The sequence below is a fragment of the Drosophila miranda genome, chromosome XR (genome assembly GCF_003369915.1).
Source record: "Drosophila miranda strain MSH22 chromosome XR, D.miranda_PacBio2.1, whole genome shotgun sequence".
NCBI lineage: Eukaryota > Metazoa > Arthropoda > Insecta > Diptera > Drosophilidae > Drosophila > Drosophila miranda.
Genome location: NC_046674.1, coordinates 8256134 through 8274805, shown reverse-complemented (window position 1 = coordinate 8274805; position 18672 = coordinate 8256134). Strand labels below are relative to the sequence as shown.

The 18672-nt window shown below is 46.7% G+C and overlaps 9 protein-coding genes across 10 annotated transcripts; 4 read left to right on the top strand and 5 right to left on the bottom strand.

Annotated features, from left to right (window-relative positions):
• The first annotated feature begins 12 nt into the window (after positions 1-12).
• LOC108151081 (uncharacterized protein F13E9.13, mitochondrial) lies at positions 13-1141 on the top strand. The gene is made up of 3 exons (XM_017279463.2): positions 13-213; positions 271-353; positions 407-1141. The coding sequence occupies exons 1-3, from the start codon at positions 138-140 to the stop codon at positions 1073-1075; spliced, it is 828 nt and encodes a 275-aa protein (XP_017134952.1). The 5' UTR covers positions 13-137; the 3' UTR covers positions 1076-1141.
• LOC108151078 lies at positions 1072-3375 on the bottom strand. Its single transcript, XM_017279461.2, has 4 exons — positions 3138-3375; positions 2515-3072; positions 1902-2458; positions 1072-1839 (listed from the first exon to the last, which is right to left on the bottom strand). Exons 1-4 carry the CDS (start codon positions 3268-3270, stop codon positions 1132-1134), a joined length of 1956 nt encoding a protein of 651 aa, XP_017134950.1. The 5' UTR covers positions 3271-3375; the 3' UTR covers positions 1072-1131.
• Positions 3376-3470: 95 nt separating this feature from the next.
• LOC108151077 (RINT1-like protein) lies at positions 3471-6242 on the top strand. The gene is made up of 5 exons (XM_017279460.2): positions 3471-3707; positions 3764-4591; positions 4653-4878; positions 4941-5733; positions 5794-6242. Exons 1-5 carry the CDS (start codon positions 3567-3569, stop codon positions 5978-5980), a joined length of 2175 nt encoding a protein of 724 aa, XP_017134949.1. The 5' UTR covers positions 3471-3566; the 3' UTR covers positions 5981-6242.
• LOC108151080 (major facilitator superfamily domain-containing protein 1) lies at positions 6100-8522 on the bottom strand. Its single transcript, XM_017279462.2, has one exon. It carries the CDS (start codon positions 8003-8005, stop codon positions 6563-6565), a length of 1443 nt encoding a protein of 480 aa, XP_017134951.1. The 5' UTR covers positions 8006-8522; the 3' UTR covers positions 6100-6562.
• Positions 8523-8602: 80 nt separating this feature from the next.
• LOC108151083 lies at positions 8603-9323 on the top strand. The gene is made up of 2 exons (XM_017279466.2): positions 8603-8969; positions 9029-9323. The coding sequence occupies exons 1-2, from the start codon at positions 8845-8847 to the stop codon at positions 9195-9197; spliced, it is 294 nt and encodes a 97-aa protein (XP_017134955.1). The 5' UTR covers positions 8603-8844; the 3' UTR covers positions 9198-9323.
• Positions 9176-13969, top strand: LOC108151075 (structure-specific endonuclease subunit SLX4). 2 transcript variants are annotated; one of them, XM_017279458.2, is made up of 5 exons: positions 9176-9261; positions 9350-9897; positions 9958-10869; positions 11630-11674; positions 11742-13969. In XM_017279458.2, exons 1-5 carry the CDS (start codon positions 9200-9202, stop codon positions 13664-13666), a joined length of 3492 nt encoding a protein of 1163 aa, XP_017134947.1. In that variant the 5' UTR covers positions 9176-9199; the 3' UTR covers positions 13667-13969. The 2 variants fall into 2 exon arrangements, with proteins under 2 accessions (XP_017134947.1, XP_033242990.1); XM_033387099.1 differs by lacking the exon at positions 11630-11674.
• LOC108151084 lies at positions 13955-14586 on the bottom strand. Its single transcript, XM_017279467.2, has one exon. The coding sequence runs from the start codon at positions 14568-14570 to the stop codon at positions 14397-14399; it is 174 nt and encodes a 57-aa protein (XP_017134956.1). The 5' UTR covers positions 14571-14586; the 3' UTR covers positions 13955-14396.
• On the bottom strand, positions 14586-15598 carry LOC108151082. The gene is made up of 3 exons (XM_017279464.2): positions 15455-15598; positions 14821-15256; positions 14586-14761 (listed from the first exon to the last, which is right to left on the bottom strand). The coding sequence occupies exons 2-3, from the start codon at positions 15112-15114 to the stop codon at positions 14588-14590; spliced, it is 468 nt and encodes a 155-aa protein (XP_017134953.1). The 5' UTR covers positions 15115-15256; positions 15455-15598; the 3' UTR covers positions 14586-14587.
• An 82-nt stretch (positions 15599-15680) lies between these two features.
• LOC108151076 (N-acetyltransferase eco) lies at positions 15681-18614 on the bottom strand. The gene is made up of 2 exons (XM_017279459.2): positions 16100-18614; positions 15681-16042 (listed from the first exon to the last, which is right to left on the bottom strand). Exons 1-2 carry the CDS (start codon positions 18505-18507, stop codon positions 15838-15840), a joined length of 2613 nt encoding a protein of 870 aa, XP_017134948.1. The 5' UTR covers positions 18508-18614; the 3' UTR covers positions 15681-15837.
• Positions 18615-18672: the final 58 nt, after the last annotated feature.

The following is an 18672-nucleotide window of genomic DNA, read 5'->3' as shown; positions in this document are numbered from 1 at the left end:
TATTTATTAAGAGTTTCTTTAATTAATAATGATGATACGTTTAATGATCGCATGAATTAAACCAGTAAAAAGAACATCTCCAGCCCTGGTAGCCGACGATCCGCTGTTGCTGTTTATTTTCTGATTATCTTATAATAATGCGACGTTTTCTTAAGATATTTGGACAGCAAAAATGCAAAGTTATTGGCATGATACATGTAGACGCGCTACCAGGTGAGCAAAGGCCACAAATGCCCACTGAATGCCTCTAATATGGAGCTACAATGTCAGGAACGCCTCGATATGCCGACAACTGGAAAGAGACGATTGAAAAGGCCATATATGAGGCGAATCTCTACAAGCGCCACCAGCTGGTAGGCCAAACAGTCTGCTTATAGTTTTATTCTAATTTGAGCATGATTTGCAGGATGCCGTGCTCATCGAGAATATGCATGATATTCCCTATGTGCCGGAGCGCCTCTTGGGTGCGGAAATAACCGCTTGCATGACTCGCCTGGGACAGGCGGTGCGTGACGTGATCCCCAAGGAGATTCCCTGCGGTGTCCAGGTCCTAGCCTGTGGCAACAAGCAGGCTCTGGCTATAGCCAAAGCTAGTCAGCTTCAGTTTATTCGCAGCGAAGGCTTTGTATTTGGCCATGTGGCCGACGAGGGATACACGGATGCTTGTGCTGGAGATCTGCTGCGTTACCGAAAACTTATCGATGCGGAAGATGTACTAATTTTCACGGATCTGAAGAAGAAGCATAGCTCGCATGCCATAACCTCGGATGTCAGCCTGTTAGAGACGGCGCATGCAGCCGAGTTCTTTCTCACCGATGGCATTGTCATCACAGGCACGGCAACAGGACATGCCGCCAGTCCCCAAGATCTTCAGGAGTTGTCGGGTCGCGTAAAGGTGCCTCTGTTGATTGGTTCTGGTGTGACAAAGGATAACATTGGTCTGTACTACAAGGACGCTCATGCAGTCATAGTTGGCTCACATTTTAAGCGTCATGGAAGCTGGCTTGAAGAGATTAGCGAAGAGGCTGTGGAAAATTTCATGCGTAAAGTCTGCGAACTGCGGCAGCCGAGTTGATTTGAATTGTAAATGCTTTTATTGATGTTGATGAAAAAAATATGCCTTATTTAATTCTAGAACAGATTGGCAAAGAAATCATAGATGCGTTCGCGCAAAGATGTGGCCTTGGGAGCGGTTTCAGTACTGCTTGCGAAAGCAAAAGGTTTCTGCTCATTACCGAGAGAGAGTTTATCCAAGGTGTCATCGAACTTAACCCGCTTTCTTTGTGGCGGTGAAAGCATCTCCTCTTGGCTCTGCTTCCTCTGCGCTGAAGCCGGGCCGCCATCGCCTGAATCTATGGCAAACAAATTTTCCGCGTTAAACAGATCCTCGCGCTTGACCACTGTGGGTATGGTGTTGTCCACATTGTGAGCTCTAAAGTACGATTTAGAGTCGGAGTAGCGGCTGGCAAAGCCGTAGGTGGGATCGTGATCAGTGCTAGTAGCGGTCACATTGCTGCGCTTGAGTATGCCACGTACATTGGCCACCTTATCGCCTGTGGCAATCTTTTTGTATAGCTTGGAAATGCGATTCTCCTTGCAGGCGGAATCTCTCACTGTCCCCGGCTGATGGCGCAACTGAACAGGTGGCATTGGCGGTGGTGGCGGGGCCAAGACCTTTGTTTTGTTGTATAAAGAAGAATTTCCGATATTTTTGCTAGAGTTTGTAGTTCTTAGGATGGCGCTTGGCGTCTTGCGTTTGCGTGGAAAGCAAGCAGTATCCTCTGTCTCATCCTCAGAGTCCGTGCTGCGGTTATTGTTGCGGAAAACGGTCTCGAACTCCTACGATAAATATAAAGCAGAATTAGCTTCTCCCTGAACGCATTCAAATACAGATTACTCACGCATTTGCGCTTGTTGTTCGGACTCAGTACATAATCAGCTCCAAACTTCTTCATGTCCTTTTTGCGTATGGGTGTTCTCTTGCTGGAGTCCTTGCGCAGCGTTTTGCGGCACTGGACATGCAAATCAATGGCATCGCGTATGAATCCCACCCAAGTACGGCACAGCTGTAAGTCGCCACTGCCAAAGATGATGCCATCGTTCTGGCAAGTCAATTTGAAGTTGCCCGGCAGCATTTCGAAAACCTTGCACTTCTTGAGCGGAAATATGCAACAGCATTCGAGCGAGTTCTCGACCACGGTGTTTGGGGCCCGATCCTTCACGAGCTTGCAGTACATAAATATATCCGACATGAGTACACAGTAGCGCTTGATTTCCGTTCCCTTATGAGTGATCTTTTGAAGGATTCCCTCTTTGATCACGCGGCGTGAGGGCTTTACAATGTTTGGTGTGCGATTCACCAGAGAATTCTGCAAATGGATCAGATACTGGGTAACCTCCTGCTCCTCCACACAAGCATTGATGTGTGCGGCAGTGGCATCGATCTCCTTAACAGACTCTGAAATGCATAATACATTATCAACCGGTCCACATACGTTTTTCTGCATCTCTTACCTTTCAACAACTTGTAGTCGGCATCCGCTGGGCTCGTGTACAGTAGGACCTGCTCCAGCAACAGCTTGTAGCGGGGCACACGCTGTATGGGCACGATCATCAAAGAATTCAGCTTTCGCTGCACCTCCGGACGACTCTCGGTTTGTTCCAAAAACTTTCTAAACACAGGATTTTTGCTGATCAAATCCTGAATAACGAACAGAGCTCCACGATAATCGAAGGCGTAAACCGAATACAGCTTGAAGAACGGTGCCATCTTGAGGAAGGCATGTGCCACATTCTCCATGTTCGCCTCCAGCTCTCGCAGAAATTCTCCATTCAAATTGTGTATCATCTCAATCTGACCAAAGAGCAGCGTATGGTTGGAGCAGTCGATGATAGCTTGCTCCTTTAGAGGAAGCACGAAATAGTTCATCAGCAGTTCCAGTTGTTCCAAGTAGGACTTTTCCGATGTTAAGATCTCCTGTATGGCCTGCAGACGGAAGCCCATGCGCTTGCCCGCATCTGGATTGGGGGAGCCAATGGGACTGCTGGAGGCGCTGTCCAGCATTGAGCACACTGCAATTAATGTACACATACAACTATAAAAACGCTTGGCAAATGTTGCAGCCTTCGTCAATTACCTTTCCTGCGCGACTTAGCTGTGAGCAAGTTTCTTTCTTGCAGAACTTGCCGCAACTCTCGGCTGAAGCTGAGCGGCGTGTGTGGCGAGGGTGCAAGGCCATGGCCAAAAATTTTCTTCTTGGGTGTGTACATTTTTAACTTAACTTTACACAAAGAAAATGCAAGCAAAAACCGACGCCAACAACACCTGTCTTTTCAAACAACGCCCGCGTCTGTCCACAAGGCGTCCGATAAATGTGCTGGCTGCCCTGGGTTTATGGTGTTATCGACCTCAATGTGTCAGAAAAAGTGTGACCATTTCTTGAAACTAAGAAAATTACCTCTATTTGCTCATCGCTAAAACAACAACAATTATTTATTTTTATACGTGGTTCGTAGCTCGGTTTGGGTTGTAATTTGAATGTTGCTCGAGCTTTCGCTGCATCGAAATGCATGCAAAGCTGAGTGGGATGGAGTTGCGCATAGCGACGCGTCTAAATGAAGAGATCGGCAAGGATGCCAGCCGGCTACATCGGGCCAATCTGCTGGTTAGTCACTACAAGGAGCGGCTGCAGGCCTTGTCCAAGACTGTAAGTGGTATAGTTTACACATTTACATGGGTCTAATGCGAATCCCGTCCCCACAGCTTGACTATGAGGACCCCCAGAATGTGTCCAGCTACAAATCTGCCTTCCAGTGCCAGCAACAAGTCTGCGAGAGCATTGACTTTGAGCTGCAGAAACTGGCCCAGTTTATGGAGAAGCTGCAGCAGAAACTCCTGGAGTGCCAACCCTCCCTGGATGCCGTGGCCGTAGATCTCCACCAAGTACGTCAGCTCCAGCGCCTTTCGCAGTATCTTCGCCTAGTACAGGATATACAGGAGATCAGTGGCGATCTGAGCAGTAGCATCAACGGCAAGGACGAGGACAAGCTAGTAAACCTGTACCTCTCACTCTACGAAAGCAACGACTGCGAGCACAGCGTGGTGGGGCGTCTGAATGCCGTCCAGGCACGCTCCCTGCAGTCCTTCGCCGAACGCACTGCCATCTACTGGCACAAGCTGCTTCTCAAGCGTCTGTCCAGTGAGTTTAAAACCGTGCTCAAGAGCATGCGATGGGCTTACATGGAACAACAGGCATTGAACTATTCACCCACGCGGGACACCGAGAAGGCACAACTACTGGCCGAGTATATGTTTCTCATCAAATCTCCCGCTGAAGAGCACGCCCCCCTGCAGAGCATCACGCCGAGCATTCTCTGCCAACCCATCAGCAAGGTGGTGCAGCTTCTGCTGGCCCCATATCGCCAGCGTTTCACGTATCACTTCACGGGCACACGCCAAACAAATCGATTAGACAAGCCCGAATGGTACTACACACAGATTCTCAACTGGGGGAAGGACACTCATATCTTTGTGGGCAAGACATTCCAGCCAGCAGCGATAAGGGCCGGAAAACTAGACTACAATCTGAGGGTAAAAGTTCATTATAATCCTATGTGTATACCACTCTAGCTATGATATGAATCCATTTCAGCTTGAATTCATGCGAGGTCTGGTTCAGTTGACCATTGAAAAACTGGCCGTGGATATTGAACAGATATCTCAGGACGAGATACTGTTTGCCCACCTGCTGGATGAGACCTTGGCCTTTGAGGCGGAGCTGCGAGAGACGTTTGGTTATCCAGCCAGTTTTCCCAGTGCCATTGCCGTGATCACTCAGCCCGTGTATTTGCTCCGTTGGATATCCTTGGAGGAGAGATGTATGCTGGATATTCTCAGTTTACGCTTAGTTTTATGCTCACAATCCCCTTGTAATTCTCAGTCTGTGCAGAGAGAATGGATGATATTCTGATGGCGGAGTCGCCCTTCCAGTTGATTGATCCGAACACCTTTGAGGATGATTTGAAGATACCGAAGTGTGCCGACCAGTTTATGCGACTGCTGGAAGCCATCAAAGATCGCTATTATGGCTTGATTCAACCAGGACACCAATTGCAGTTCCTGCAGCTGCAGCTCGAGCTGATCGACAGTTTCCGACGGCGTCTGGTTCAGTTGCACAGTAGCGGTGAGGTGGGAAGCATTCCCGTGCTGAATGCCATGAACTATCTGATCATGGTGCTCCGCGAGTGGGGAGAGAATGTGCATTATCTGCATTTGCATTCGGCACTGGAGGGTCCCAATGCCCCGGAGATACATTCTGTATTTGATCATGCCGTTTCCGAACTGGAGCACTGGTCGCGGCAGCTAACGCAGAATCTAGCCACCCGCGAAACCCATGAAATGAAGGCCAGGTCAATGAACTATCGCCATGACTGCTGGCCAACTATGCCGGAACACAATTCCAAGGAGCCTTTTATACTCTCGTCCAGTGGCGGAGAGATGTTTCAGGTGCTAGTCACCATGCTTCACAATCTGGAGCGCGAACTGTCCGCCAATCTGTTCAATCAGACTCTCCGATTGATAGCCCGCACACTCGATGACTACATTCTCGAAAGCATGGTCATGAACACAAAGTTCTCTCCGGCTGGTGCAGCCCAATTCAATTACGATATGACGCGCAATCTGTTCGCTCTTTTCGGCCAGTACACGCGACGACCAGAGCTACTCTTTAAGAGGTGAGTCATGCCCGAAGCTACTGTAAACACAAACCTGACACCCGACTTTCGTTTCCATAGAATTCACGATTCCTGCAAACTGTTGACGGCAGCGCGGGGTACGGCATTGCTGTTACTGGAGACGCTGCGCACTAATCAATCGGTGGAGGAAAATATGAAACCCCTGAGGGAACTGCAGGTGCTCCGTCTGGACAGTAGGCAGTGCATTGAGGTCTTGGAACGGAGGGTAGACATTACAATGTTTTGAAAAATGGAGCATCAGGCAAACAATTTAATTGATGATGTTTATTTTTTTCGTAAGGGTACGAATGTGCAACGAATCGTAAATAAAATCCAAATAACTTTTGAATTCCAAAAAAATGTAGGTACAATGTATTAGGTTTCGATTTATTAGCAATGCAATGCACTTTCTTTCATGGATTTTATGTTTAATTTGTAAAACGCTGACACAATAAACATGCGGTAACTGTAATAATAAATTGTTCTAAAAATACATAGCATAAAATTAACATATAAATCGCTGTGATCATCCCTAAAATACCCGGAGATATACTCGTAATTGGGATTGGGATTCATGCAATCGTACTCGTATGTGGGCAAAGGGAAATCAAGGCTGATCAGGGCGTATTGTATATCATATCGTTTGACAAAACAATTGCAGTTAGTAAATACCAATTCGCGACTCGTGGCGGCGCACATCACACTTCATCACATCGTGGAACAAGATCATCGACTCGACTCTAGAGCGTTGCCCGCAGGGAACAATTTTATGCCTATACTAAGTAACCGATAATAATCCAATCTGCGGGTTCTGCTTGGCTGACACCGCCTATTCAAAATGCTGGTACGTTTGGGCGCTCACAAACTGTGCCCGCTGCAGTGGCGTCATGTTCAGATTTCCCTGCTGCTTCTTGTTGTAAGCCCAGATGACTCCAGTGGCGATTAGCGCAATGGTCAGCCATCCCATGAAGAACAGCTGCACCCACGTATGATCGTTATGGCTGTGATCCACAATGATGCCAGCCAGGATGGTGATAACGGCCAGGCCGAGATTCTGAATGGACTGGCAAAAGCCGTAGGCGGTGCCAAGTTGATACTCCGGAATGATGAGGGCCACTAGGGGCCACAAGCTGGCAGCCAGCATGGAATAGGATAGCCCCATTATGACCATGCCCACGTAGGGTGAGACTACCGTGAATGTCAACAGAGCATGGGCTCCAATGGTGGTCAGAGTCGCCGTAAATACCCAGGTTACGTTGCGTCCAACCTTGTCGATGATGTAGCCAAAGACCGGCGACGATACGGCAGCAATGAGGTACACCAGGGAGTCCACCGTGTTGGCCTCAGACGGCGTCAGGCCGAAGCGGTCCATGAAGAACTTCTGTCCCAGGGCAATGAATGGAAAGATTGCCACGTAGTAGGCAACGCAAATTATCGAGACCATCCAGAATGGGGGCTTGAATGTAAAGATGTCGGTTAGCTTGGGTACCTGCCCAGATGGGTTGTTGTTCCGTTGCAGAATCCGCTCCGCCCGCTTGTCCATAAAGCCCAAGATGAGGGCGCAGATCAGCGACATCACACAGGTGAATGTGGCCAGGAGTAGGACTACTCCTAGAGCACTATTATCGTGGTAGAACTTGCTGACGTAGTTGTATATGGGTTGCATCACCCAGAAGTTGACGGTGCTGCCGAAACGGGCGACAGAAAGCTGCAGTCCAAAGACCATGTTTAGCTCCTTGCCCTTGAACCAGAGGACGGCATAGCTGTTCTGGGCCACAGCCAACGACTCCGCTCCTATGCCGAAGATGAAGCGACCCAAAATCATCAACCAGAAGGCATTCCATAGGGCGCCGCTGGCAAAGATCACTTGTCCCACAAGCAGGATCAGCATATAAATAATCGTTCCGAGTCGTATTCCAAACACACGATCGATCAGAAATCCTCCGAGGAAGCATAGGACCACGTTGGGCCAGGAGTAGATTGAATAGATGAGCGTAAACTGCGTCGAGGTCAAGTTCAGATCCTTCTTGAAGACGTCCTGCAATGCTCCGGGATTGTCGTAACAGAAGTATGAGCCAAAACCGAGAAGGCACATGAAGACCAGGGCCATGAAACGATGGCTGGTGCTGGAGGGCATGCAACAGCCGCCGGAGGGCAGAGCCAGTTCATTATCCTGACGGCGATCGGATGATATGATCTGTTGATCTGCCTCCTCCTCTGGCCGAGACACCTCCTCGTTGTCCACGATGCGTTCTTCATCCTCTCGCGCCATGACTAAGCAGCTAGCTGTCTTTTCCCGTACTGGCCAATGGATAGTACCGACGGCCGCAGATAGGGCGTAATACAATATATATTTTTATCGAATTTCGTTGAAGTTGTTGTTTCGTTGTTTCAGTTGTTTTCGCTTCTCCTGCACAATAATTGTATCACGTTCTGAGCTGTCTGTGTGCTGTGTCTGTCCAGTGCGGTCGAACTCTTTTGCTTTGTCTGCTTCGCACTGGTTATCTCTCGCTGTTTACTGTACTCGGACTCGGACTAGTGGTAGTGGTAGTGGTACGTTACCCTTTGTCTAATGCCACTGCGTATGTGTTGTTGTAATTTTGAGTTCAGTGGTTATCAACTTTTCACAGTCCACTTGCAACTGAAATTGTGTTTAATATGCAAATGTGAATGTGTTTGCGAGTGTGACGTGTGCACCCGCACTTTATTGACGCTCAAATCACTATATTGTTTTCGATTTCTCTCTGCGGGCTGTCCGCTAATTAATTATATTTATATATATTTACGTTTGTGTTTTCCAGTGTGACCAGAACACTCACAAGTGCACAGCTGTTTCACCGATAACGATAAGTCGCAAGTTTTAAATTACAAAAAAATTCTATAAACAAGAGAGTTATTTTGCTAATACTTGTATCTTGAATAGTTTTTAGCTTTTAACCAGAATTGGCGGTTAGCTGATACATTTCTTAGTATAAACATCTGCTTTGATTTTCTGTATAATAGGCTGACAACCCTTATCGATCAACACCGTGTTTGTTCCTGCCTCCTTGCGAAATTAAAATGTTTTAAATTATATAATACTGTGCTGTGCTGTGCTGTGCTACTGTAGTAATGGATCGAATTGATACAACCAAGCGAAAGCCCAGACGCACTCACGGCACACCATCGTATACCTACCGGAATCGCTTTGCCTACGCTCTGTTAGCAGCTGGAGCTGTATGCTTTGGAATTTGGAGGTAAATATAACCCGGAAATGCTGTTTCATAAATCAGGAATTAATGCCGCTCTTCTATAGCTTAACGCCCATGCAGCGCTTGTCAAACGAAAAGCTGTGTAAAAAACTACTGACTTCATCGGAGCAGGAACTTGACAGGAAAGGACTGTTTGAGTTTGGTGCACCGCGTCCCGGAAAGTTTATTAGAGAAGCCATCGAGGAGGCTGAGAATCTAAGGACAGAACGCTAATCATGGATCGAAAGACGCGAAGAGCGAACTTTAAGAACTTGCAGCAAGAATCTAATAAGCTTCGGTAATTGTAATTTAAGCATGTTTTCGTAGTTGTTGAACAATAAAATGTAGTTATCTAACCAACAGCATTGTTTTCTTTCCTTCCCAAGCTCGACGCGTAGCAGCAAGGCAGCCTCTAATACATCTACACTATCCTCCTACTTTGCTACGCCCCCCGAGAGAGTCGATACTGCGGATGACACAGAAGATCGGTTTCAAGATGCCATACTACCAGTACCATCCGCTGCTGTGGCGGCTTCTCCGGAACGCAGAATCAGGCCAATACGTAATAGCAATGTCTTTGAACCACCCGGTCCAAAGCCCAAGAAGGCGCCTAAGCTAAAGGGCAGCAGCTCAAGTGCCCCACGTCGGGGACGCGGTCGCAGCAAGCAGCAGCCCAGCATAAGTAATTTCCTGCGGAATGAGCAAATCTTCGCCGAGGTAGCAGCCCAGCAATGCATGGCGGATAACTTTAGTCCAGATGATATTGAAATGGCGCTGGCGCTATCCAAATCGGAGGCTGAGAAACATGGACACCTTCGCTTGAATGACGATGACGACGTCCCTGTCGATGTGGTTGAAGACAATGCTGGATCAGCGACGGAGAATATTCGACGTAAGCTACAAAAATATGGCTTTCGGACAGCCGCTAAAGAAGGTAGGTACTCTCTGAATAGTTTTAATATTCAATGTAAAGCACAAATTCATCTTCCATCAGACTACAAGAGCTTGGCAGTACTGCCCGGCGTATCCGGCAGGGGCAGTCGTCGCTGCAAATGGACCAACAAGTTCACTCCCCTCACTCTGCGTAACCCCGAGATTCAGCAAAAGAAGCTGGAGAGCAAGGTGTCCACTCTTTTGGCTCAGCAAGTGCGAACCAAAAAGCTAAGTGCTGAGGAGAGCTCAATGCCGCCTTATAAGCTGATTAGTTCTATCCTCCGCGAACTGAAACCCGACAGCAAATCTGCAATCGTACATGAGCCCATTGAAGGTCCTGTTACCGACATAAAAATCTACTTTGTGTCCGGCTTGATTGAAGTATGTCATACGCCTGCCCATCATTTACTTAAGGATTGGGGTGCCATACAGGGCCGGGACTTGTCCCCAGAGCGGACCAGTATGAAAACCCGTCAACAGATAAAGCAAATGGAAATCGCCTTTAACGAGCTGGAAAATCATTTCGAAAACCAGCTGGCACTAAAGAAACAAGTGGATGAAGAACTAGATGAACTGGAGAAGCTGGTGGTGGAGAACATGATCGAAGAAGAAGACACCAAACAGTGTGACATTCAAGCGGAAGTCTCCTCCACTAGTAGCAGCCCCTTGAAGGAGCCCCCAGATAAGCGTCCCAGGATGGCCAAAAATGGCACAGAAGACCTCAAGCCCACTACTTCGTCTAACATAAGTGTTCCTACACAATTAACGCGCTGTACGTCACCCGATCTGTTTGCCGACTCTGATGATGAGCCAGCGACGTCTCCCGAACTGAAGGAAGTTCAGAATTTTAGCTTGAAGGTTTATAAGAATATAACCATAAGTGAAAGTGAGAGTCCAGTAACAGAACTAGAGAGTACACCCATCAATCAACCAACGGCTTCTTCAGAAGTCTACTCTATATCTAGTGATGAAGGTAAAACTTATAGACAAATGAGTAATTATACCTGGTACTCAAAGAGCATAGGGGTATACTAGATTTGTGGTGAAAGTTCCGACTCCATAAATTATATACATTATTGATCAACATCAATAGCCGAATTGATATAGCCGTGTCTGTCTGTCCGTCCGTGCCGATGAGCGCATAGATCTCAGATACTATAAGAGCTAAAGCAACCAAATTTTGTATCCACCCATCCTTCTGCCTCCACAAAAGACGAAAATCTGTGGCATCTACAATTTTGAAGAAACGTGAAAAATTGAAAACGCAAAATCATTGGAAATTACCTTAGAAACCAGATCGCCGAATCTGGATCAGATAGGATCATTATTATAGCCAGAAGAAACAAATTAAATTGCAACTCCTTCCACGTGCTTACTTATTCTCTCTCTCTCTTTCTATCACACACTCTTCCTCGTTCAGTGTTCATGTTAAGGCGGAAAGGAGCGAGATGTTGGTGTTGGAATAGAGAAAAAAAGAGACAGATGTAAAAAAAAAGTAAAGAAAAATGGAAACAGATCAAATCTAATGTATAAAATCCTCCTAAACGGTTCGATCGATTTTTATCGAATATTTGTTTGGCAATAAATGAATTTGTCCATTTGGCGAACAGCGATTCCAAACGACATATAAAATATATTGCATAAATTACATAAATCATAAAGTACCGTCTGTCTGAGTACCGGGTATAAACAAAGTTCCCTCTCATTTTTAACTAATTTTCGTCTGATTTCAGTAAAGACTGTAACCGACTCTACGCCGAAGCAGATGGGTAGTAAAGGTTAGGGATTGGCTTAAATGGTATATCATATATCTTATCATTAATTCAATTACGTATCATTTTTCAGATCAAGCCAATGAAATCTTTATTGATCTAACACAGGAACATTTCAAGCCAGAATTCGATGACCCAAAAGCATATCTATGCACGGATATCTTCAGCATCAGTCAAGCATTTAAATCTAGTCTCCATGTAGACAAGTTCAACTGCAGTCTGGCGATGGATTCAAGTTCCCAGAGTGAAAGTCGTGCCATTTCAAAAGAGGATAAACTGGCATTAAGTGCCACAGACAAGGATTCGGAGAATTCATCTTTCCATATGGATGCATTTACAACTCCAAATGATAGCAATCCCAGTGGCAGCTTTAGTGATCTAAATATTTCGAGAAGCTCATTTCGAAGGAGTGTCAGCTTGTCAACAGATCACAGCTTCAAAAGTCCACTAAACTGGAAGATGGACTCGTCTTCTGAGAAGCCTGCATTGTCTGCTCCTTCTCCCTTCAGAATGCAGTCGGATGCAAGCATCGATCTGACCCAAAACAGCGACGACGACAATGATGTGATCATGCTTTCCGATGAGGAAATCAATTACTCGATTTGGAAGGCCAACAAAACGGCAAAAGGGAAAGCCTGGGAGAATGAGAGCTCCGACAGTAGTGGGTTTTCACCCGTTGCGAAAAAACGAGCTGTTCCTTACTTTAAGACTGAAGAAGACTTGGATGCCTTCCTAATGACTTCGCCTACAAACTCAAACAAGTCGCAAAACTCTCGCTCGCCCAATAAGAGCGCTCTCAGCCGGGAACGAGCTGAGTTTGGGATCCTTGATGCGGCTCTCTCTGAGCACTTTACACTCTCCCAGATGTTGAGCCCCGCCAAAGGAGAATCGCAGAGCGATATTAACTGGTCAGATGCATCTTTCTTAGAAGCTCCCATGAGGAATTTGTCGCGCAAGAGCAGCCATAAATTTAATGATTTGCTTGCCAAAGTCACGGAGCCCAAAGATTTGCTGGATGATGAATTCGATGAGTTTGATCAGTTGGTTTTTCCAAACTGCAAGGAATCAACTATTGAGGCGACCACAGATGCGATGCCAAGCGGTCTGGATCGATTGTTAATGGGTGAAATTAGAATGACGACGTTGCCGGAACATACTACGCCCAAAAAAGTATCATCAACTGTGCCTGATTGTCTGTTAATGGGTGAAACAGGAATGCCAACGTTGCCGGAACTTACTACGTCGAAAACAGTATTATCAACAGTGCCTGATCAGTTGGAAGTCAATGGAAATGTGTATACCGTTCGTGTTTGTCATACTCCGAAGCCCGATTTCACACAACTGGCAGAGTCAGAGATCCTCCAACAGTTGTATAACTATGGAATCAAGCCGCTGAAGCGAAAGCAGGCCGTCAAGATGCTTGAATTCATTTACAACCAAACTCATCCCATTATGCAGCCCGTGGAGCCAAGGGAGTTATCTCAAAGACAGGAGGACCCTATGCCTCGGTCCAAATCCACTCCCGTGATGTCTGAGAAACCTCGCTCTCGACCCATAGTTTCAGACAACAATGACGTCTGTCTGACACCCACTGAGCCTATACAGGGTTTCAAATTCAACACTAATGCCCCTGGAAAGGATCTGCTACGCTTCTCTCAATCTGTGCCGCCAAGCCTAAGCGACGATTTTGAGTTCTATGTCCTGCAAACGAATGTAACAAAGAAGACACCACAGCCAATTGTGCCGCTCCACATAGCCTGGCACAATCTTCTGTGTGCCAATCCCAAACTTCATGAAAGTGTACTCATGTACGAACCCATTGATCTACAGGAAATCTACTTGCATTTGAAGCAAATGGGTCATCGGTATGAGCCCAAGGACTTGAAGTGCTTTTTTGATCGTCGCTGCATCATATTTCGATATGAGTTGGCTGCTCCCGCCAAGCAAGCGGAGCGACATGTAAGAAAGAAACCAAGAAAGCCATCCAAAAGGTCTTAGATTCTAGCTCCGCATTTTACAACATTATTCCGACACAATTTATTTGATTCCATTGTACTTATTCCTTACACCACCTCAAAATACCATAATAACATTTATTGACACTTTGTTATTGGGCGCTATGCCGTTTAAATTATGTTCTGTAAAATTTATATATTCCAACTGTTATTGCACCCATCGGTCGGCTTTAGTTTGTTGCAATACGCCGATCGAGTCATGAATAATTCTACTACTTCTGTTATTTTGCTTACTAATTCCTATGGAATGAATCTGAATAAAAATCATATCTTACGGAAATGTAAATTGGAGCTTTATTTGATTTCTGTACTGGACTATATTGGGTTTACAAATGTATAGAGTTTGCGTTAGGAAAATAAACGAATTGAAATGCAGAATCTGTAAACTTCTCAAAAATTGTAAATACAATTAGTTTTAATTACATATGGGATCTTACAATACTAGAAGACACTTGGACGGCATAATTTACTCACGAGTCTCTACATTGAAGGCACATTGTCTTGATATGATAAATAGAAATGGACAAGCAGATGGACACTAAATGAAGATATTTGTACTGCATGCAAAATAATTATCCTTGGGGTGCAAAAAGACGATTAGTGAGGGGACTTACAGTAACTAAGGTTAGTTTCGTGGGGAGATATATAGAGCAATATATATATTACATTGCCAGAATGTGTATAAAGTAATATTGAAAAAAAAGCGCATCGAATTATGCATAGCTTATCTCATGCTCGTATGTCTTCTCCCTGAGGTCATGGTTGTCAGGGAGCGCATGATGGCGCAGGCCACAGAGACGTGGCCCATAGCGCAGCATAATTATAATGACGCCGACGATGAACAAGGCCAGAGCGGCAACAGCAGGGTATAGGAAATATAGGGCCATGGCTGATTGTTTTTACTTTAGATGTCACTCTCACGCTTCTGAAGCTCTACGTATTCCTCGCGCTGCCGCTGATGATGCAGAGTACGACCTTCTGGGCGTGGCGGACGCTGATGATGCGATGAATGCACGGGCTCTAACTCGTCAACGCCAATAACCACCTCGTCGGGGAACACTTGCTGATGGGTGGTGGGCTGGGCAGAGAATTATTATTAGCTGGGTTCTTTGTTGTCGTTTTATTGGGTTCACTTACATGGAAACGCTGGAAATAGGAAGCGTCTTTCAGTTCAGTGAAGTCCAATGGCGGTTGATTGTGCGGCGTTGCAGACCAGATGGACACCAACCAGCGGTTGCCTGTATGTCTGTCCTGCCAGTACTTGCGATGCTTGGAGCAGCAGCCCAAGATAATATTCAGTATGATTATCGTGCCAAGTACAACGGTGCAGATGGCAATAGTCACATAAAATGGCGAGAAATTGCCGTAGATGTGACCGGTGAAGTATGGGTTCTTTTCGTATGCCTTACGTTCCTCTTCGATTGTGGACATAGTCCCACAGGAGCTCGGCTTGTTTGGGTTTTATGGGTGTGGTTTGTGTCGTGATGCCGCCGTCTAAGAGCGGTCAATGGCCTGCAGGATTAGCCACTCGATGTTCTTCTTCTTGGTCCCAACCAGCACAACACTCAATTGTCTGAAACGAACAAGCAGACAATAAGAAATGCTGACGAAGCACACACAACCACCAGCTCACACGCTGTTTGCACCCCAAAACATGAGCACAGCTCTCCTACTTCCCAATTGTCACATTGGGCGTGGCGTCAGCAGAACAAACATAGCGGAAGCCTCAGCCCGAACCGTCTAATTTGTTAAACCCTTCGCCTGCACTTACCATCTGCGCACGATTTGTTGCCGCTGCGATTCGAACTAGTCTCATTCAGAGTTTTTCAAATCCGTTCGAACGTATTTGTTATAAATTTTAATGTGCAGCGAAAACAACGCCCAAAGCCTGGCTCAAAAGTACTATCGATATCGAACAGTGGTGGTACTAATAGCATCTCTGGCAGGGCTGCGTTTTTCCGGTGATATCGATTGATGTATCGATCGACAGTTAAAAATATTAAATATAAATAGCTTTAATTCCACACAATATCTGCATATACAAAAATCGAACTGGCTTAACAACTAAAACAGGTTTCGAAGCAATCCTTAATCAAACATAACTCCAGCTATTCAATAGCCCGTACAATTTTCCCTTCTCCCTTCCTGATCACATCACTGGTCGTAGGTCAAAAAATTATCGGTTCTCGTGATATGTCGCGCCAACGCCCGCCCGTCATCGGTTGGTGTGCTGAACGCAATGCGATCCATAGAGATTTCCTGGCCCAAGATTGTATGACTCTGTACAGTCCTCATGAGCTTGCTGGCTATTCCTTGACGCCGGTTCATAGGTGAAACCCAAATGCGAGAGACGCCACAACTGCAAGGGCGAGATGTTCATTTGAAAATAAAAAAAGAGAAAGGAGAATATTCTCACCTGGCCTCGTAAGTATCCTCGCTAAAGTAGTCCGTTCCATCAACCTGAATGAACCGATGTGCCTGGGTAAGGGGCTGCACCAGGCAAAAACCCACAATTTGCTGTTTCCGTATGGCAAAAAATGCGTAAAACACTTTTGGCACAATGTACGAAGAATATCCCAGTTCCTTATCCACCACTCCAATTAGATCCTTAAGCCTCTCGAGTCGCAATGCAGGAGCATTTTGATTAATGCGTATAATCCGTCCATCGCTTGCCCATTCTGGATACACTCCCACAATGTCCTCGTCGAGCCAACCCTTAAAACGTAAAACATGTATGGAATTGTGGTACTCCCGATGCAACTTCTCCTCCTCCGGCTCGTGGACGGTGTAGACCAAGCCGCACTGTTGGCATTGCCTCGCTCCGAATGCCTTCTGTCCAGCGTCGATTTGGTACTGACCGGAACCAGTGGCCGCCGATTGCAATCGCATTGAGGTATCTGGCTTGCGTCGCGTACATTTCTGAGGAACAGGCTGGAGACGTTGTGTGAATATGGGAAAGAGTTTTGGCTTTATAACTGCTGGATCAGAGGGTTGTTCCTGAGGTTGTGGCTCTGGTGTCGGCGCTTTCTCTACCACCGCTTCTGCCTCCGACCTCATAGGAGCTTCCTGCGCCGACTGTTCAGCATGGACCACCATATACAACTGATCGACAATCCGTGTGGCTTCCTCCTGGTGACTTTCGGGATCGCCAATGAAGTACTCGAAATACTCGTCCGTACAGATGTTATTGCTAATCAGGAACTCCAGAAGAATTTTCTGCTGTTCCATGGTCTCTGGATCATCGGTGTTATAAGGCAGTCGCTGGCGGAATTTAGCAAAGGGATCGGAGTCGGGATCATGATCGTGAACACTTTCGGTATTTATTAATTTATGCCGATAATCAACCATTTCGGGGACCTCCTCCACCTCAATGGAAGCGTCCTCCACCTCAGCGGAGGGAGCGTCCTTCGCCTCAATGGGAGACATCGTCGTGTCCTTTGATTTATTCGATTCGATTATCTCGTCTACGACTGTGTCGTCTAAATTCCGAAGAATGGCATCTACGGTGGCCTGCTCCGCAGAGAATAAGGTAGCTGATTTGACGCGCACTCTTCGTGCCTTCTTTGCGGGGTGCTGGATCAGAGAAATCCTCCCCTGACTTACACTGGCTTTTATGTTGTCAGTGATCCTGACTTCCATGCACGTGCTGCTCCTCCTTCCCGACTTGAAGAACTTGCGCTTGCTCAGATCCGTCGGCTCAGGTGGGGGGATGGTGACCGCTTCATGGCGAATGAGCGGTATAATGGGTTCCAACTCCATAGCTGGATCGGACTGTTGTTCTTCGTCTTCACTCAGATCGGAGAAGTCTGAGGTATGTTGCCACGTACCTTCGGGCATGTTGTTGTTGGCGTCATCTGCTGCTAAAACACTCAACGGCTTGGCCATTTTAATCGGATCGCGAGCACTGTGCAGGACTTGGTGCACGAGCTCTACCTTTGCGCGCTCTTCCCGCTTATCAGTGATCAGATTTTTGAGCTTCTCATTGCGCAGCGCGCCCAGGATGTGATCTATATCAGTGGGAGGCAAATGGTTGTGCGGAACGTACCGATTTGGCTTCCGTATCTTGTGGTGCACTCCTTTATTGATGCCCAACCGAGGCCGAGACGTTGGTGACGTTTTCGCCTTGCCACCGCGCTGCTGCTGATCTATGTGCTTCATTGAGTTTCCCTTTTCGGAATTCGCCTTCTTTCGTAAACTGGGTGTTCCGCTGTGAGAATAGAATGCCATGGTTGGAATGCTGCCCTCCAGGTTAGTCTTCTTCTGCTTAGACTGCGGCGACCCTAAATCCGAATCTTGCGACGAGGCAGCTTCTACTGACGTAGCCGTAGCCGTAGTGTGCACTCGCTTTGTGGCCACTCGATGAATTGAGTTGCCTTCAGCTGCATCACTTCCATCGTCATCCGACTTTGGAATAATCACATGACCCTTCTTCGCTCTGGGCGTGCGTGGACTGCTGTTAATGCTGCTACTATTGCTATTGATGCACATTGTTTTGGTAAATAAGAGCGGCAGCTGATCGGTGGCAGCCACGACTCCTCCTCCACGTATCTTTTTGTTCTCCTTGTTGGTCTCCGGCGAACTGCTCGTGCTGCTGCGCAATAGTCTTCCCTCAGGTTCCCGATCAAATTTGAGATGGCTGGGCTTCTTTGAGCTGGCATGTGGTTTCAGTGGTGATATTCCAAGGATTCCAACGTCATCGTCATCGTCAATTTGGTCCAGATTGGTGCTGCGGCTGCGAAATAATTGCCTCTTACGCTCAGACAATCGGGGAGTGGGAATGCGCTCGGGGCGAGTGGAATATCCACTACCCGTTGGCGTCTCCATAATTTTGCACACAATTTAATTCGCATTAACTTTATCAAAATTCAGAATCCCGCTTTTTTTAGCCGCCTAGTGCTGCGCAAAGCCAAACATTCGAAGTTAGCCAGCACTGTTCCAAAAAACCGATAGCTTGGAGAAACCGATAATAGTGACGATTATCGCACAAAA

Bases quoted from the DNA above. Each gene is read 5' to 3' on its own strand.
- LOC108151082 (XM_017279464.2), bottom strand. From the start codon at position 15,114: ATGTCCACAATCGAAGAGGAACGTAAGGCATACGAAAAGAACCCATAC. The intron at 14,762-14,820 runs GTAAGTGAACCC...TTCTCTGCCCAG, and splicing joins CCTATTTCCAGCGTTTCCAT to CCCACCACCCATCAGCAAGT.
- LOC108151076 (XM_017279459.2), bottom strand. From the start codon at position 18,507: ATGGAGACGCCAACGGGTAGTGGATATTCCACTCGCCCCGAGCGCATT. The intron at 16,043-16,099 runs GTGAGAATATTC...TCGCCCTTGCAG, and splicing joins GAGGATACTTACGAGGCCAG to TTGTGGCGTCTCTCGCATTT.
- LOC108151080 (XM_017279462.2), bottom strand. From the start codon at position 8,005: ATGGCGCGAGAGGATGAAGAACGCATCGTGGACAACGAGGAGGTGTCT.
- LOC108151078 (XM_017279461.2), bottom strand. From the start codon at position 3,270: ATGTACACACCCAAGAAGAAAATTTTTGGCCATGGCCTTGCACCCTCG. The intron at 2,459-2,514 runs GTAAGAGATGCA...TATGCATTTCAG, and splicing joins CGACTACAAGTTGTTGAAAG to AGTCTGTTAAGGAGATCGAT. The intron at 1,840-1,901 runs GTGAGTAATCTG...TATTTATCGTAG, and splicing joins CGAACAACAAGCGCAAATGC to GAGTTCGAGACCGTTTTCCG.
- LOC108151084 (XM_017279467.2), bottom strand. From the start codon at position 14,570: ATGGCCCTATATTTCCTATACCCTGCTGTTGCCGCTCTGGCCTTGTTC.
- LOC108151083 (XM_017279466.2), top strand. From the start codon at position 8,845: ATGGATCGAATTGATACAACCAAGCGAAAGCCCAGACGCACTCACGGC. The intron at 8,970-9,028 runs GTAAATATAACC...GCTCTTCTATAG, and splicing joins GTATGCTTTGGAATTTGGAG to CTTAACGCCCATGCAGCGCT.
- LOC108151081 (XM_017279463.2), top strand. From the start codon at position 138: ATGCGACGTTTTCTTAAGATATTTGGACAGCAAAAATGCAAAGTTATT. The intron at 214-270 runs GTGAGCAAAGGC...CTACAATGTCAG, and splicing joins ACATGTAGACGCGCTACCAG to GAACGCCTCGATATGCCGAC. The intron at 354-406 runs GTAGGCCAAACA...CATGATTTGCAG, and splicing joins TCTACAAGCGCCACCAGCTG to GATGCCGTGCTCATCGAGAA.
- LOC108151075 (XM_017279458.2), top strand. From the start codon at position 9,200: ATGGATCGAAAGACGCGAAGAGCGAACTTTAAGAACTTGCAGCAAGAA. The intron at 9,262-9,349 runs GTAATTGTAATT...TTCCTTCCCAAG, and splicing joins CAAGAATCTAATAAGCTTCG to CTCGACGCGTAGCAGCAAGG. The intron at 9,898-9,957 runs GTAGGTACTCTC...ATCTTCCATCAG, and splicing joins TCGGACAGCCGCTAAAGAAG to ACTACAAGAGCTTGGCAGTA.
- LOC108151077 (XM_017279460.2), top strand. From the start codon at position 3,567: ATGCATGCAAAGCTGAGTGGGATGGAGTTGCGCATAGCGACGCGTCTA. The intron at 3,708-3,763 runs GTAAGTGGTATA...CCGTCCCCACAG, and splicing joins TGCAGGCCTTGTCCAAGACT to CTTGACTATGAGGACCCCCA. The intron at 5,734-5,793 runs GTGAGTCATGCC...TCGTTTCCATAG, and splicing joins CCAGAGCTACTCTTTAAGAG to AATTCACGATTCCTGCAAAC.